At 40.7% G+C, this 12,798-nt stretch overlaps 1 protein-coding gene across 1 annotated transcript; it reads right to left on the bottom strand.

Annotated features, from left to right (window-relative positions):
- Nucleotides 1-764: 764 nt before the first annotated feature.
- Nucleotides 765-5,920, bottom strand: LOC311037695 (cytochrome c oxidase subunit 5B, mitochondrial-like). The gene is made up of 4 exons (XM_084046950.1): nucleotides 5,776-5,920; nucleotides 3,448-3,518; nucleotides 2,669-2,768; nucleotides 765-1,577 (listed from the first exon to the last, which is right to left on the bottom strand). The coding sequence occupies exons 1-4, from the start codon at nucleotides 5,882-5,884 to the stop codon at nucleotides 1,465-1,467; spliced, it is 393 nt and encodes a 130-aa protein (XP_083903076.1). The 5' UTR covers nucleotides 5,885-5,920; the 3' UTR covers nucleotides 765-1,464.
- Between the last annotated feature and the right edge of the window lie 6,878 nt (nucleotides 5,921-12,798).

Raw genomic sequence — 12,798 nt, 5'->3', positions numbered from 1 at the left:
CAACACAATAAGAACAGTATTGGATAGAATATAAATAAGTAAAGTAAGTAAAAAGACCCTTCTCCATATTATCCCCCCCCAATTTTTTTATTTTTTTTATTTTAAATTTTAATCATTACATGGATTATCCCATTTAGACCCGAGGCCGATTCTAAAACAATTATTGTTGCTATCTGTCACAGTATGATTGGAAAACCAGTCAGATTAAAAAAGGTGTACTCGGTTTTACCGACAGAGGCGCGCCGCCTGAAGGTGACTTGAGCCACGAGGCACCGCCGAGCGAGCTTAGGCAAGTGAGACGCCGTGCCGAGCGTTGCAAAGTCAGCTTCAGTCGACTCAGCGCCGTCCGAGTTATGTACCGATAGGGACAGAATCGTAAATCATCTTCCAACCTAGTCTCGGTACCTCTGAGACGTCATTTCCTTTTTTTGATAGGGGGGCCCTGCCCTGCAGCGCGGGAGGTGAACTCGAAGAAAACAAGCACTCTTTTTTCAATTGTACTGTAACATATATATATATATATATATAACAAAATTACACTCCATATTTACTTTATATAAAAATAATCATATTGTACTCCTGGATTAACCAACAATATGTTCAATTTTGAGTACAGTACGCTTGAGTTACATATACATTTAATATGCATCATTACGATAAAAACTGGTCACTTCTATATCCAGCTTGGCGGGAAATAGAATTGTTTCTCACTTGCCAGAATGTACTTGGGAAGAATATAGTAAAAGACATCCACAGCTGTCAAGTAAGAGTGAAAGACTTTATTGGTTTAAAAGGAGTCGTAAATGGACCTGTCGGTTCAAAAGGAGTTGTAAATGGACCTATATACAGTACATGTATCAATGTAAACTGCATGTTAATGGAAATGTTTGAAATAAAAGATTGAGTCCCACAACCATCTTGAGGGTTAAAACAAAATCGACAATGTAAAACAAAGACTGGTGAGGTTACCCAATATATCAAGATAAGATAGAACAATTCAAAGACAAGATCAGACAGAGACTCAAAGCACGAGAGCAGATGTTGTAAAAATGTTACCAACAATAGATACTCGAGGTATTCCGCTAGACCAGTTCAGTCTAGGCGCACCGCAGAGACTGAATTGGACAGCACTGAGACTAAACGTTTAAAATAAGAGCGTACTTGACCTGTAATGTGCTGGGTTTTGAAGTATGTTTAGCTTTCACTGTTGTGCTATACTTACATAATATAAAGTAAGTGTGAACCCGTAGTCATATTGTATATTGCCTTACTACTGAGATATATGGCTATTGAGGTATGAAATACCCTGTACTCGTCCTATAGAATCTGCAGATTCTGAGACATCTGTCTAATCTTTCTTCTAGTCATTCTAAAAGGTAGCTCGTGGAATCTTTCAGAGAGAATGTAACATTGTTTAGTTGAGGTGTAGAGGTGTAGCTATCATTATACAAGTACATTTATAACTTAATGCGGAAGCTCGTGCCCCACGAGTTGATAGTGGGCACCGCAGGATGGGCAGCGCTGGGCCTCGCCCTCGTGAAGCCAGAACCACACCACACATGTGTTGTCTTCCTCGCCTAGAGAGAAAAATAAGTCGCGGTGAGAAACAGACGAGAACAAGAGTTCCATAAGATACAGTCATCTCTGTAGTTCGTTCGCCACATGAGCCCTAGTGTCTCTATTCTGCATGGGCACATCATCAGAGGCAAAGATTCAGGAAAGATTTCAAGTCAAGAACATGCACATTCAAAACGAAACCAAATTAATCAGGTACCAGACAAAGGGACATACACAAGACAAGAACATGAGTCTGAACACAAAGAAATAGTTTGATCTACATTGTACATGCTCTTATCAGTTTAGAGAATGCAGCTTGAAACATCAACACTATGATGATTTTAAAACTATTGATACAGTATGGGCAAAAACACGATTTCTTTACAACCATCTTATACATTCACACAATGGGTGGACTGCTTCCGGGGGCATGAGAAGCAATCCATGTACTATATGAACAGAAATGTATAATCCTATCCTGTGCTTCACAATAACAAATATTTGAAATACATTGAAAACAGTCAATTTCATCTACTGCCACATTGGGTCATAGTTTAAACAAGGCTGTTATCTACGTGAGCCGACGTACATTCCGTACAACCATTGACGTGAAATGACACGTTCACGTTTGAAGTAATTGTTTTGTGATGTCAACATTTCGAGGAGAAATACACGGAAGACGTGGTATTCTTTGCCACACAATAATATTCATCTCCTCGCATCAGAATGGGATTTAGGTTGGAGAAAATAAAATCAGCGAAATGTTTCCTTTTAAAGAAAAAGGAGGATGATTTGGACCCAGTCTTGTCTTGACAGAAGACACAGCATGCGTTGGCAGCTTGTGGTAATATCTCCAGTCGCTGTTCATATGTGTTTTAAAACTCCAGACAGATGTGAACACAATCAATGACCTTCCCTTTATTTTTAGCTGGTAGCTGTTATATAACGGTCTATAATGGTCTCCTTGACTATCATATCACCAGCCACACAGCACAAACGCATGGCTTAAAACTCCTGACACTTCCAGATCACCATTTTTATTAATTCACAAATTACATAGGGCTTAAGTGGTTAAGTCAAGTTGTCCAAGAGAACAAGAAAAGTGACTTACAAACGCATCCCACAATCCTCTTGTTTGTGATGGAGGGCACAAGATGGGGGTCAGTCTTGGAACCAGCATACTCCTTTGGCCTGAACATATTGTATGGATCCTGTCGCAGAAAGATTTTGTTAACATTATTTTTTTTCTGGCTAACCAACACAACATTAAAAAATGATTACAACAGAAATGACCACAGGTTAAGATAAACCTGTATTGATCCCCGGAGGGAAATTCAGGTGTCATAGCAGCGACAGGAGGAAGGTTGAAACACGGGTAGGATAAAGTAAAAAAACATAAAACGCACACAGATTACACACACAATGAGAAAGAAATGTGCATTCAATAAAATGCTATTCCCAGTTTAAGTAAATAAATAATTATGACAGGGTACACTTTTCACATTAACTAAAGTAATACATACAATACTATTACTATGCAACTTAGTACTTTGAACCACAATGAAATCGTGTTTTATTGTAAAAATATGAAACTGAGCCATGTCCCAACAAGGAGCATGGCACCGTGCAAGGCGCTTCAACACCGCTATGACAAGCTGCCTCCCTGGTGGAAGTCTGCACACTACTGAAAATCATGTTCTAGTTGTGGCATTTGATTCCCAGCACCACAAGAGGGAGACACGAGTGTGAGGTGTGTGTGTGTGTGTGTGTGTGTGTGTGTGTGTGTGTGTGTGTGTGTGTGTGTGGTTATCACCCTTATTAAAACCTAATAGGCAATAAATACCCATTCCTCAATTAATTTAACCCCCCATAACTCTGAGAGTGCCATACCGTGCCCTCCTTCATGGCATTCATGATGATCTTCTCCATGCCAGTGGCTTGCTCCTCATCAGTTGGAATTCCTATCAATCAAACAAAAGCAAAATGTCATGTTAAACCTAATTGCAAACACTGTTTAACCACTATAATAAAAGTGAGCAAAATGGTCAAATTACCATTGGATTACACTGCTCCACCCACCAATTTGGGAGCAACAAGCAATAGTGTACTTTGCTTTGTCGGGTAGATTTGTGTTGCTTTGAGAAATTCTAATCTAGAATAAGAAAAATCTATTTATAAACACACTTACAATTTGATAGCTCTAACAGAGCATGTTCCTATTGGGCAGAATGGGCACCAGTGTGTTTTATCCAGTGAACAGTCAGCTAATTTTGTAGAAAAGATTAATACCATCTAATCTAGGTTAGAGGTTAAAACCCAAGAAAAAATGTGAACAGTTAAAAGAGGCTTGAATGCTCAACAGTGTGTTTTCAACAAAATGTAAAAATGATGGACATAGTTGATGACATAGTGACCTTGTCCTTGAGTCTTTTTTTCAATGATTCTTTTGGGGCTTTTTCTGCCTATATTGATAGGATAGTGGGCTGACAGGAAATGGGGAGAGATGGGGGGGGGGGACAGCAAAGGTCGTCGGGATCGGGAGTCAAACCCGCGACACGCTGTCAAGCTGGATTACCAGCATGTGTGGTATGTGCCTGGACCGCTAGGCCAGCAGGCACCCCGTCCTTGAGTCTTTTGAGTGGCATTTTGAAGCCTTGAGTATTGTCCAATGCAGGGTCCCCAGTCCCCAAACTGACCCTAAATCACCTAACTTTTGAGAATCCCTGCCCTGATCTAATCTCACAATCAATCAAGCAAATGTTTTGGTAATCATTTTCATGTCTGACCTCTATTTCTGTGGTCAGAAACTCATTTGGACCATGACATAAATGTTAAACTACAATTATGTTAATGTTTATGCATGTGCTATGTCAATGATGTGTCTAACTAAAAATAGTGTTGACAAATATGGTCTGAAAGCACAATCAATGCATTGACTTCTAATCTCATAGTCATAGATATTAACAAAGCTGCCCATCTGGCCCTTCTACAAAAGGAACACAATGGCAATAAGCCTCAGGGCTTTATTGTGCTATGCTGTATTTTTGTTTTGTTTTTAATCTTTAATCTACAAGCTTGTGGCGTGACACCAAGTGCTGCGCTACAAGCTTGTAGATCTGCTATTTTTGAAAAATCTGGAAAATGTGTGCAAATCTTTGAATCTTTTTTCTAAAAAGGCGAACATTTTTAACACAAATCTTTGCTTCTGGGGGTCCCTGGCACAACATATTTTCGGGTGGGGGTCTGCGGCCACATACATATCAATTTGGAGGTCCTTGGCACGAAAAAGTTTGAGAACCACTGCGCTAGACCCCTGGGAGACGGATTGCTGAGGTGGAGTGCAACACTGATGACCTATGCACATCTTAATTACCCAACCTGTGCTTCTCATACGCCGAGTTGGCGATGCCAGGGATCGAACCCAGAACCTTGTGGTCCAAAAAGGCGAGTGCTCTATCACCCGGACACAGAATATAATAATGTCAAATATAATAATAATAATAATAATAATAACAATAATAACCTTGTAACCTGATGATGATAATAATAATAATAATCAAAATAATAGTATTTGACTATCTTTTTTTTTTTTTTAAACAATATATTTATTTGGCATTTTCAGGTATATAACACAACAATATGGCAATTGTAGTAAATGTCTATAATAAAACAACAAACAAAAATAAAGCAAAAAGACAACACATAACAATCATACAAATAGTATTTGACTATCTTAATGTTATTCTATTTTATTTCTATGAATGCTTTCAGTTTGAGCTTAGATTTTCCCTGTCAAACTTGAAGCTGTGAAAGGGAACATGATGTTCAAAATAATGTTGAGCTTGGCTTCACTAGCAGTTCGTTAGGATTCATTTAGCCCTGATATGCCATACATTGCATGACATGTCTCACGTAACTGTACGGCATGGAATCAACCAGTCTAGGGCATTAGAATTAACAGTAATCCGGGGCCAAAGTCAACATAATTCAGCATAACTGGGGACTGTCTATACACACCACACAGAAATGCAGTCTTAAATTAATATAACTTCTATATATTATGAATAGAACAGTCCAATAAAGATAAGAGATCATTGTTTAGTTGTTTCCCCCCGATCGGATCAGGGCAGACTCTTTGACCTCTTTGCTCAAATCCAAAGCTTTAAGACGTTTGTTGTTGTTTTTGGACCTTCTGTGTGGTTGTGAGTGATGTCTCACCTCCTCCAGCCGCCATGGAGCGGGTCAGGGCGGGGATCGGGGCCATCGGGGCCCGGCGACAGGTCGTCGCAGCCCGGTAAGCTGAGCGGAGCAGTAACCTTGCAGCCATGTTGCTCTTCTTCCTCTCTCTCTCTTTCTTCTTCTTCTGTCGCCTTGTGATGACGTGTGTAGATTTCTGGATTATGAAATCGTCGCTTTGTTTTGACGTAGTTTCCGACTTTTCCCCCTTTTGTTTATTTATTTGTTTGATTATTTATTCATGTCAGATATCATCTTACGCAGCTGGTAGGGTGGAGTTGTGTGCAAGGATAGTTGTATATATATATATATATATATATATATATATATATATATATATATATATATATATATATATATATATATATATATATATATATATATATATATATAGTTTGATGTGCTTTGAAGTTTGATTGATGATTTAAAAAAATGTTATCTTGAATCTGTAAGAAACTTCATAATTCATAATAAATATTGAACTAGAACTTGAACAATGGAAAAGGCTGTTATATGCATTATTCACTTATTAACAATGGGAGAAAAACCAAGATCACTCAATATGACACAATTTAAAGAACAGGAACAGTATAAGATTGCATTTATGATTGATTGATTGATTGGTGTACTTTATTTAGTAAGACATGAGAACAACAGTACATGGAAGTACAAATTCACAAGGTCTACTAAACTGGAAGACTCATTAAGCACCGAGCTTGTTTAAGATGAGATCCATGCACACAAATCATATTATGAGGTTAATAGTTTGAGTGCTTTTACTGGCAGCTTTGGAGGCATTTGGAAGCAAGCCTAAATAAGCAAGTGCACTTTAGTTTCGAAACAAGCCCATTAAACCGCAAGTTCCGCAACGCGCGACTATCAATTTTTACAAGCAATTTTACAGAGAAAGAAGCCCAAAGTCGCTTTAAGCCGACATGGCAACACTGCTCTCCAACTGCTGCTGTCTCTTCAAAGCCCACTGAAGAACCATTGCAACACACACGCAATGTCAATGAAGAAACATGCCACGCCTCAAAAGATATTGACCTCCCCTGGCCACACAGTGTCACTGTTTACTCTTTGAGTGTCTTTGAGTGTAGGCAGTGGTTCTCAAACTTTTTCATGTCAAGGACCCCCAAAATGATAGCCTGATATGTATTTATTTGGCTGCAGACCCCCATCTAAAAAATACTTTGTGCCAGGGATTTTTTTTTTTTTCAAAAGATTTTCTCAGCTCAAAATACATCATTGGGAAAAACAATATTTATGCTTGATGTACTGCTGGATATAATTATACTTATAGCCTCACTATGTGACTTTTTTTATGAATAAAATGTAAATTTGTCCAATCTGTATGGTAGAGTATGTTAATACAATATTACTTATACAATTGGGGTGTTTGTATTTAGACTCCCTGATCTTCTTTTGAGACATTTAGATCATGTCTCAGTCTCACCTATACTGTACACAGGATCTGACACAAATGTTTGACCTGTTGGTCAAGATTCAATTTATCCCCCGAGCAAGCAGGCAGGCTCTGTTAGATCAACGGTAAAAAGAATTCTGCACTTGCGTAGGAAACCCAGTTCATCTGGGGTAGAAGAGGAAAGCGCATAGTCCTGCTTTAAGGACACTTAATAAAATAATGAGTGTTAATGCTAATAATGTTAATTAGGGCAAAGATCCATACAGATGGGCACATGGCCCACTACATATCACATGGGCCCACTTTGAGATAGTGCCCAGTTCTCCTGTATGCCCCCGAGGTAAGTGCCCCTGAGAGGGTATACTGTCAATCTAATATACTGGTTGAGATAATTTTGATTGAGAATGAGATAATTAACAACTCAACCAATGCACTAGCCTCACTCAACTGTTCAGTCAGAGGTATTGAAGGTGTGGAAGGAAACACCAGGCAGCACAAACAATGCAAATTGAAAGCCTCCTGTCAGACCTTTTTAAGTGTATAGTGAGAGAAACCCTGCACTGCCATCCGGCAGCCATATGTTGTACCTGGAGAGGCCAGCTGGTTGCAGCAAAGTCCTCCAGAATTTGATTTGATTAGATGTGTGTAAAAGAAATACAAGTTTCAACACAATATAACTTCAACCCACACTTAAAAGTGTAACAACCACACCTATATACACCCAAAGTGATCGTGAAAAAAAAGAGGATGAACTAGAGCAGTGGTTCTCAATGTTTTCATTAAGGACCCCCAAATTAATATGTATTTTGCTGCGAACCCCCATCTGATTATTTTTTCGAGATGTTTTTGAAAATACTACTACTGTGTGAGCTTGTAGATTGGCTATTTCCAAGTTTCCATGTATACAGGACAAGTGGTTAAACTCATTTTGATGCTATATTAACTCATTTGGCTGGAGACGCCCTGGATCCCACCCCCCAAGGACCCCTGGGGGTCCCCGGAACCCAATTTGAGAACCGCTGAACTAAGCTCACTATGCTCGGTAGAGCACATATCTCAACCAGAGGGCATGACCCACTGTACCTCCCTCTGTCTGTCTGGGGCGTTGTTGACAATGTGTTGAGGTTGTGCACATGCAGGGATATAATAAAGGACTGTTATTACATCATTATGGTGCAAGCAGAGGGACCGGCTGTATGGAGACCTTTGGACAGTGGCCACACCGAAAAGTAGTGTGGCATGTTGTCATCACTAGGACAAACACAATATTACAATGTTACAGCCTAAAGACCAATTCATAGTCCAGACTTATAGCCCAGTGGTTCAGGCTGCGACCCCCCAAAATAATCATATTTGAACTGGGGACCCCCCACCCTGACAAGCACTTGGAATTGTAGGAGTTGAGGCATTACATTTAGTTTGACTCGGTTCCCCAGATAAATATTGTGTTGCGAGGCGTTGTGAGCTTGTAGATCGTCTATTTTCAAAATGTTTGCCTCTTTCTTATATTGTTGACAATTTGGCCAATGTTTGGCCAGTTTTTATAGTATAGTTTGTTGATTATACTTTTGATGCAGTTATGCTCCCTTTTCATTTCATTTCTTGTCTTTTTATAAAGGTATTAAAAAGGTCTGAAAAGTCCTTACATTGTCATCTGGGGACCCCCTAAAATCATCTGGGGACCCGCCTGGGGGTCCCGACCCACCGGTTGAGAACAACTGGTATAGCCTATGGCAGTGTTACAGTAGGCAACAGGCGGCCCGTGGCCCAGAACTGGCCTCATCGCCAGTGATGATATCTGGCCTGGCAAATTATTTAGCGTCCATGTCCAGGACCAGCAGGGACAGACTGGAAACAAAAAACCTGGGAATGTAAATTACATTGGCCTTCATATGTGACATAAGAAAGTGACTATACATACGCACATGCACACACACATGCACACGCACACGCACATACGCTGTGCACCCATCCAGTTTGGTCTTCATCAGATCAGAGTGTGCACACTGTCTTGATGAAAACAGATGATAAGTGATAGGCAAGCAAGAAATTAAAGATACACAGTGCCTTCACTGCGGAGCATTTGTGTTTGGCAATACACTCACATCCTGTGGCAGCCCTGCAGCAGAAGTATTAGGCCAGGCCTCGATCGAGTCCACCCACTGCTGCTCATTGGCTTTGATCACCTTTATTTGAACCTGTTCATTTTGGACCACCAGGAGGTCCGGCTGACATCCAAACTAGGCTGGGCTGGCCATGTGTCATCCAACCCAAACTCCCAGAACAACATTACGAGTTCAGGTGCTCGGGTGGTACCTGTCCACTAATGGGTGGTCTAGGGCTTCTGGGTGGTTCTCAAATGTTTTCGTGCCAAGGACCCCCAAATTGATATATATTTGGCCCCAGACCCCCCATCAGAAAATGTTTTGTGCCAGGGAGACCCCCAGAAGAGAAGATTTGTGTTAAAAACACTGTCAAGACTTTTCAAAAATAGCTGATGTACACACTGTAACTTTTTTGTATGGTTCAGCTGACTGATGTGTTTTCTTTTTTCTTGTTTATGTTCCTGTTTTTGGTTTTGTGTATTGTTGTTGTTTTTCTTTTACTTGTATCTTATTTCTTGTAAGTCTTGCAAGACTCTTGTCCTTTGTGTTTTCATTTGGGGGGAAAAAAACTGATTATGTAACTTTTTCTTCATTGGGCTATATATGGGGCAATGCAATGGTAGCGTTTTTTGATATATATACAAGAAATGCCTCTGTCAAAATCCAATAAACAAATGTTTTAAAAGCGCTGTGAGCTTGTATATCTGCTGTTTTTGAATAGCCAACGTTTAAAATGTGGATCAAGGGGTTACAATGATTGTGATGCTGTATTAACACATTTTGCTGGGGGCCCCCTGGAGCCCCCTCAAGGACCCCTGGGGTTTCCCAGATCCCACTGGGGTTTAAATCCGGCTTGGCCATCAACTCTACTATAAGCTACGAACATGCCGATGTTCGGGGCCTGCCACGCTACCTGTCGGTGAATGGGAGGAGTAGAGTGGAGGCACTACCTCCTCCCAGTAGGGGCTCCTCACTGGCAGGGGAGCCAGGAGGGTATAAAGCAGTAGCAACCCCAAGTGTGGGAGAGTTCATTTGCCTAACGACTAAATTGGGAGACAAAAGGGGTATAAAATAATTGGCTACCCTAAAAACTAAACAAACAAGACCAGGAGACCTGGTTCTGCCAGACCCGGAATAAGTACTAAGATCAGAGCACTACGTCAACGGCTAAGCCGGACTTCACATGACGTGTCAGCCTGTGTATGCCCATATATGGACGAAAGGGGGACAGATTTTTATGTCTGGGGCCTAAGGGCAAAGGGGGCATGCCCATGTATGGTGAAAACAGGTACAAAACATGCCCATGTATGGACGAAAGGGGGACAGACTTTTATGGCTGGGGCCTAAGGACAAAGGGGGCATGCCCATGTACAGTATGCAGAAAACAGGTAGACCCCCTGGGTCTGGCAAAAAAACACATAGTTTCCCCCCTGCTGCAGAGCTGTTTCAGCATTTCGAAAGGCGTTGGCAACTTCCCTATCACAATGAAATGCACAAGGGTAGTGGCAAAAAACAGGAAGTATTATGAGGGTGGCCTTGTGTGCCCTGCTTGGCACTTAGCATCAGCTGTTGGATTGGGGTAAGTCCCTGCAACATACCGTAGCACCTCGGCCTAGGACCTGTTGAGGGCTGCTTAATTACTTACTGTAAGCGAATAAAGGGATGTAGATTCACAGATTTTACTCTATTGACATCAGTGGGGTAAACTTTTCAGCACAACTCTCGTCAGTGTTTCAAAGACATAGAGATGACTTCTCAGTTTATGGCTTCTAAGTTCAAAGTCCTTCACCAAATATATCAAGATAGATAGCATTGAAAATCACTTCACGGTCTGTACTATACTAAAACATCAGCAATTGGAAACGAAAGATAAGAGTGTACAACTGAAAAAGGGCGCTCCTTTCTAGGAGCTTTTGGTTCTGCGTTGTTTAGAGGACGCTCAATGCTAGCCTAGAAACCAGACGAATCTGCCAGTGCAAAACAAGAAAATTCTTCAGCAGATTAGTCTGGCCCCGCTTGGTTGTGATTGGATTTCGCTTCCCCCGAAGTTGTGGGGGAACCAATCAGGGCCCAGCATGCAAATATGGGGTGGGTATAATTTGACTACAATACAATACAATACAATACAATACAATACAATACAATACAATACAATACAATACAATACAATACAATACAGTAATTATTCGGAGTGTCCTTTCAGGTCAGTCATTTTATGAAGTTTCCTGAATGAGAGATGTTCTTTTGTGAAGTAGCACTCGTTCCTGGGATGACTGCGCTCCTGAGTCATGGCTTTGTGGGGGTAGGATTGGAGAGGTTAACTGGTTTGCTAGGCTGTCAGATGTGGCCAGGAAATAGGCCTATTAGTATCTGGGCCTTTTCCTTCCAGGCAACACCCACACTTCTGCAAACTACTTAACTTATATTTCCCTTTGTGATTCATATAGTGATCAGTGCTAGTCTTGAATGCCACCTTATTTCATCCTTTAACTTGTTCTATGGAAACAATGACCAGAATTTGAACTAAGCACAAGAACAGATGGAAGTAAGGGCTTGGGAGCATGGGTGGAGGAAGTAGGCTATACTGTATCTTCTGGCATATCATAAAGAGTGTCTTAAAGTAGAGAACTGAGGATTAATGGTGGAAAAGCTGCCAAGAGAGATTGAGGAGCGCTGAATAAAGAGGAAGCACACTTGTCATTATATAGCGACCACAGACTGTCTATCATCATCAAAAAATCAATACAAACAGTCAGTGTCACAAATGTATACACACATTATGTCCAGAGATTGAGGAACATTTATAGTTGTCTCTAAAAATGACATCAAGACCATCTCCACAGCCTGTCAGTTAAGGCTGATTTATAAAACTATTATTTGCTAGGGAAAGCTCACCTTTAAAATCCCACTGATACCCAGCACTTAGGCCTACAAATAATCTAAACAGAGGTCTCTTTGACATGATATAAGCAAATGAATATTCTGTTTGCCTAAAAAGCACCTGCCTTCCTGCTTGCAGTAGCCTACTGCTGACAGAATGCAAAATTGCACAGCTGAGGATGTAGAAAAAAAAGTGAAGCAATAACCAACTTCTTTTTATTGCCTTTCAGAGCTGCAGCTCCACAAAGAGTCAGAGAAAAAGTGGCCTTTGCTCAGCTGTATCAGCTCAGTGCTGAGCTGTATGCATGCGCATGCCTAACGGTGCCTAGAATTAGGACCAATAGAAAAGTTTCTTTTCAATCACCGGAATGGTTCTTTATAAGAAACCTTAGGGGTTAAATTAGGGGGTGCATATTGTACTTGTCTTCCAAAGTTGAGTGTGGAGTCGATTATGACTAACGCGTGAGATTCTGGAGCTCTTGCCTGTTCATGATACTAATTCTAGTTCTTTGTAGTGACTATGACAGGCTTATGTTTGGCCAATCACATGCTTACATTGCGGCAGCAGACAGTTAATGTGTAACAAAAGGGAGG

This window comes from Gymnoscopelus microlampas, assembly GCF_963454915.1.
Source record: "Gymnoscopelus microlampas genome assembly, chromosome: 21".
Lineage (NCBI taxonomy): Eukaryota > Metazoa > Chordata > Actinopteri > Myctophiformes > Myctophidae > Gymnoscopelus > Gymnoscopelus microlampas.
The sequence above is the reverse complement of the archived record's forward strand: the minus strand, read 5'-3'. Positions and strand labels throughout refer to the sequence as shown.

What these genes read in the sequence shown, in the direction of transcription:
- LOC311037695 (XM_084046950.1), bottom strand. Translation starts at nt 5,884, where the DNA reads ATGGCTGCAAGGTTACTGCTCCGCTCAGCTTACCGGGCTGCGACGACC. An exon ending in CTCCATGGCGGCTGGAGGAG is followed by an intron (nt 3,519 to 5,775) that starts GTGAGACATCAC and finishes TTTGATTGATAG; the next exon opens with GAATTCCAACTGATGAGGAG. An exon ending in GAGGATTGTGGGATGCGTTT is followed by an intron (nt 1,578 to 2,668) that starts GTAAGTCACTTT and finishes TTTTCTCTCTAG; the next exon opens with GCGAGGAAGACAACACATGT.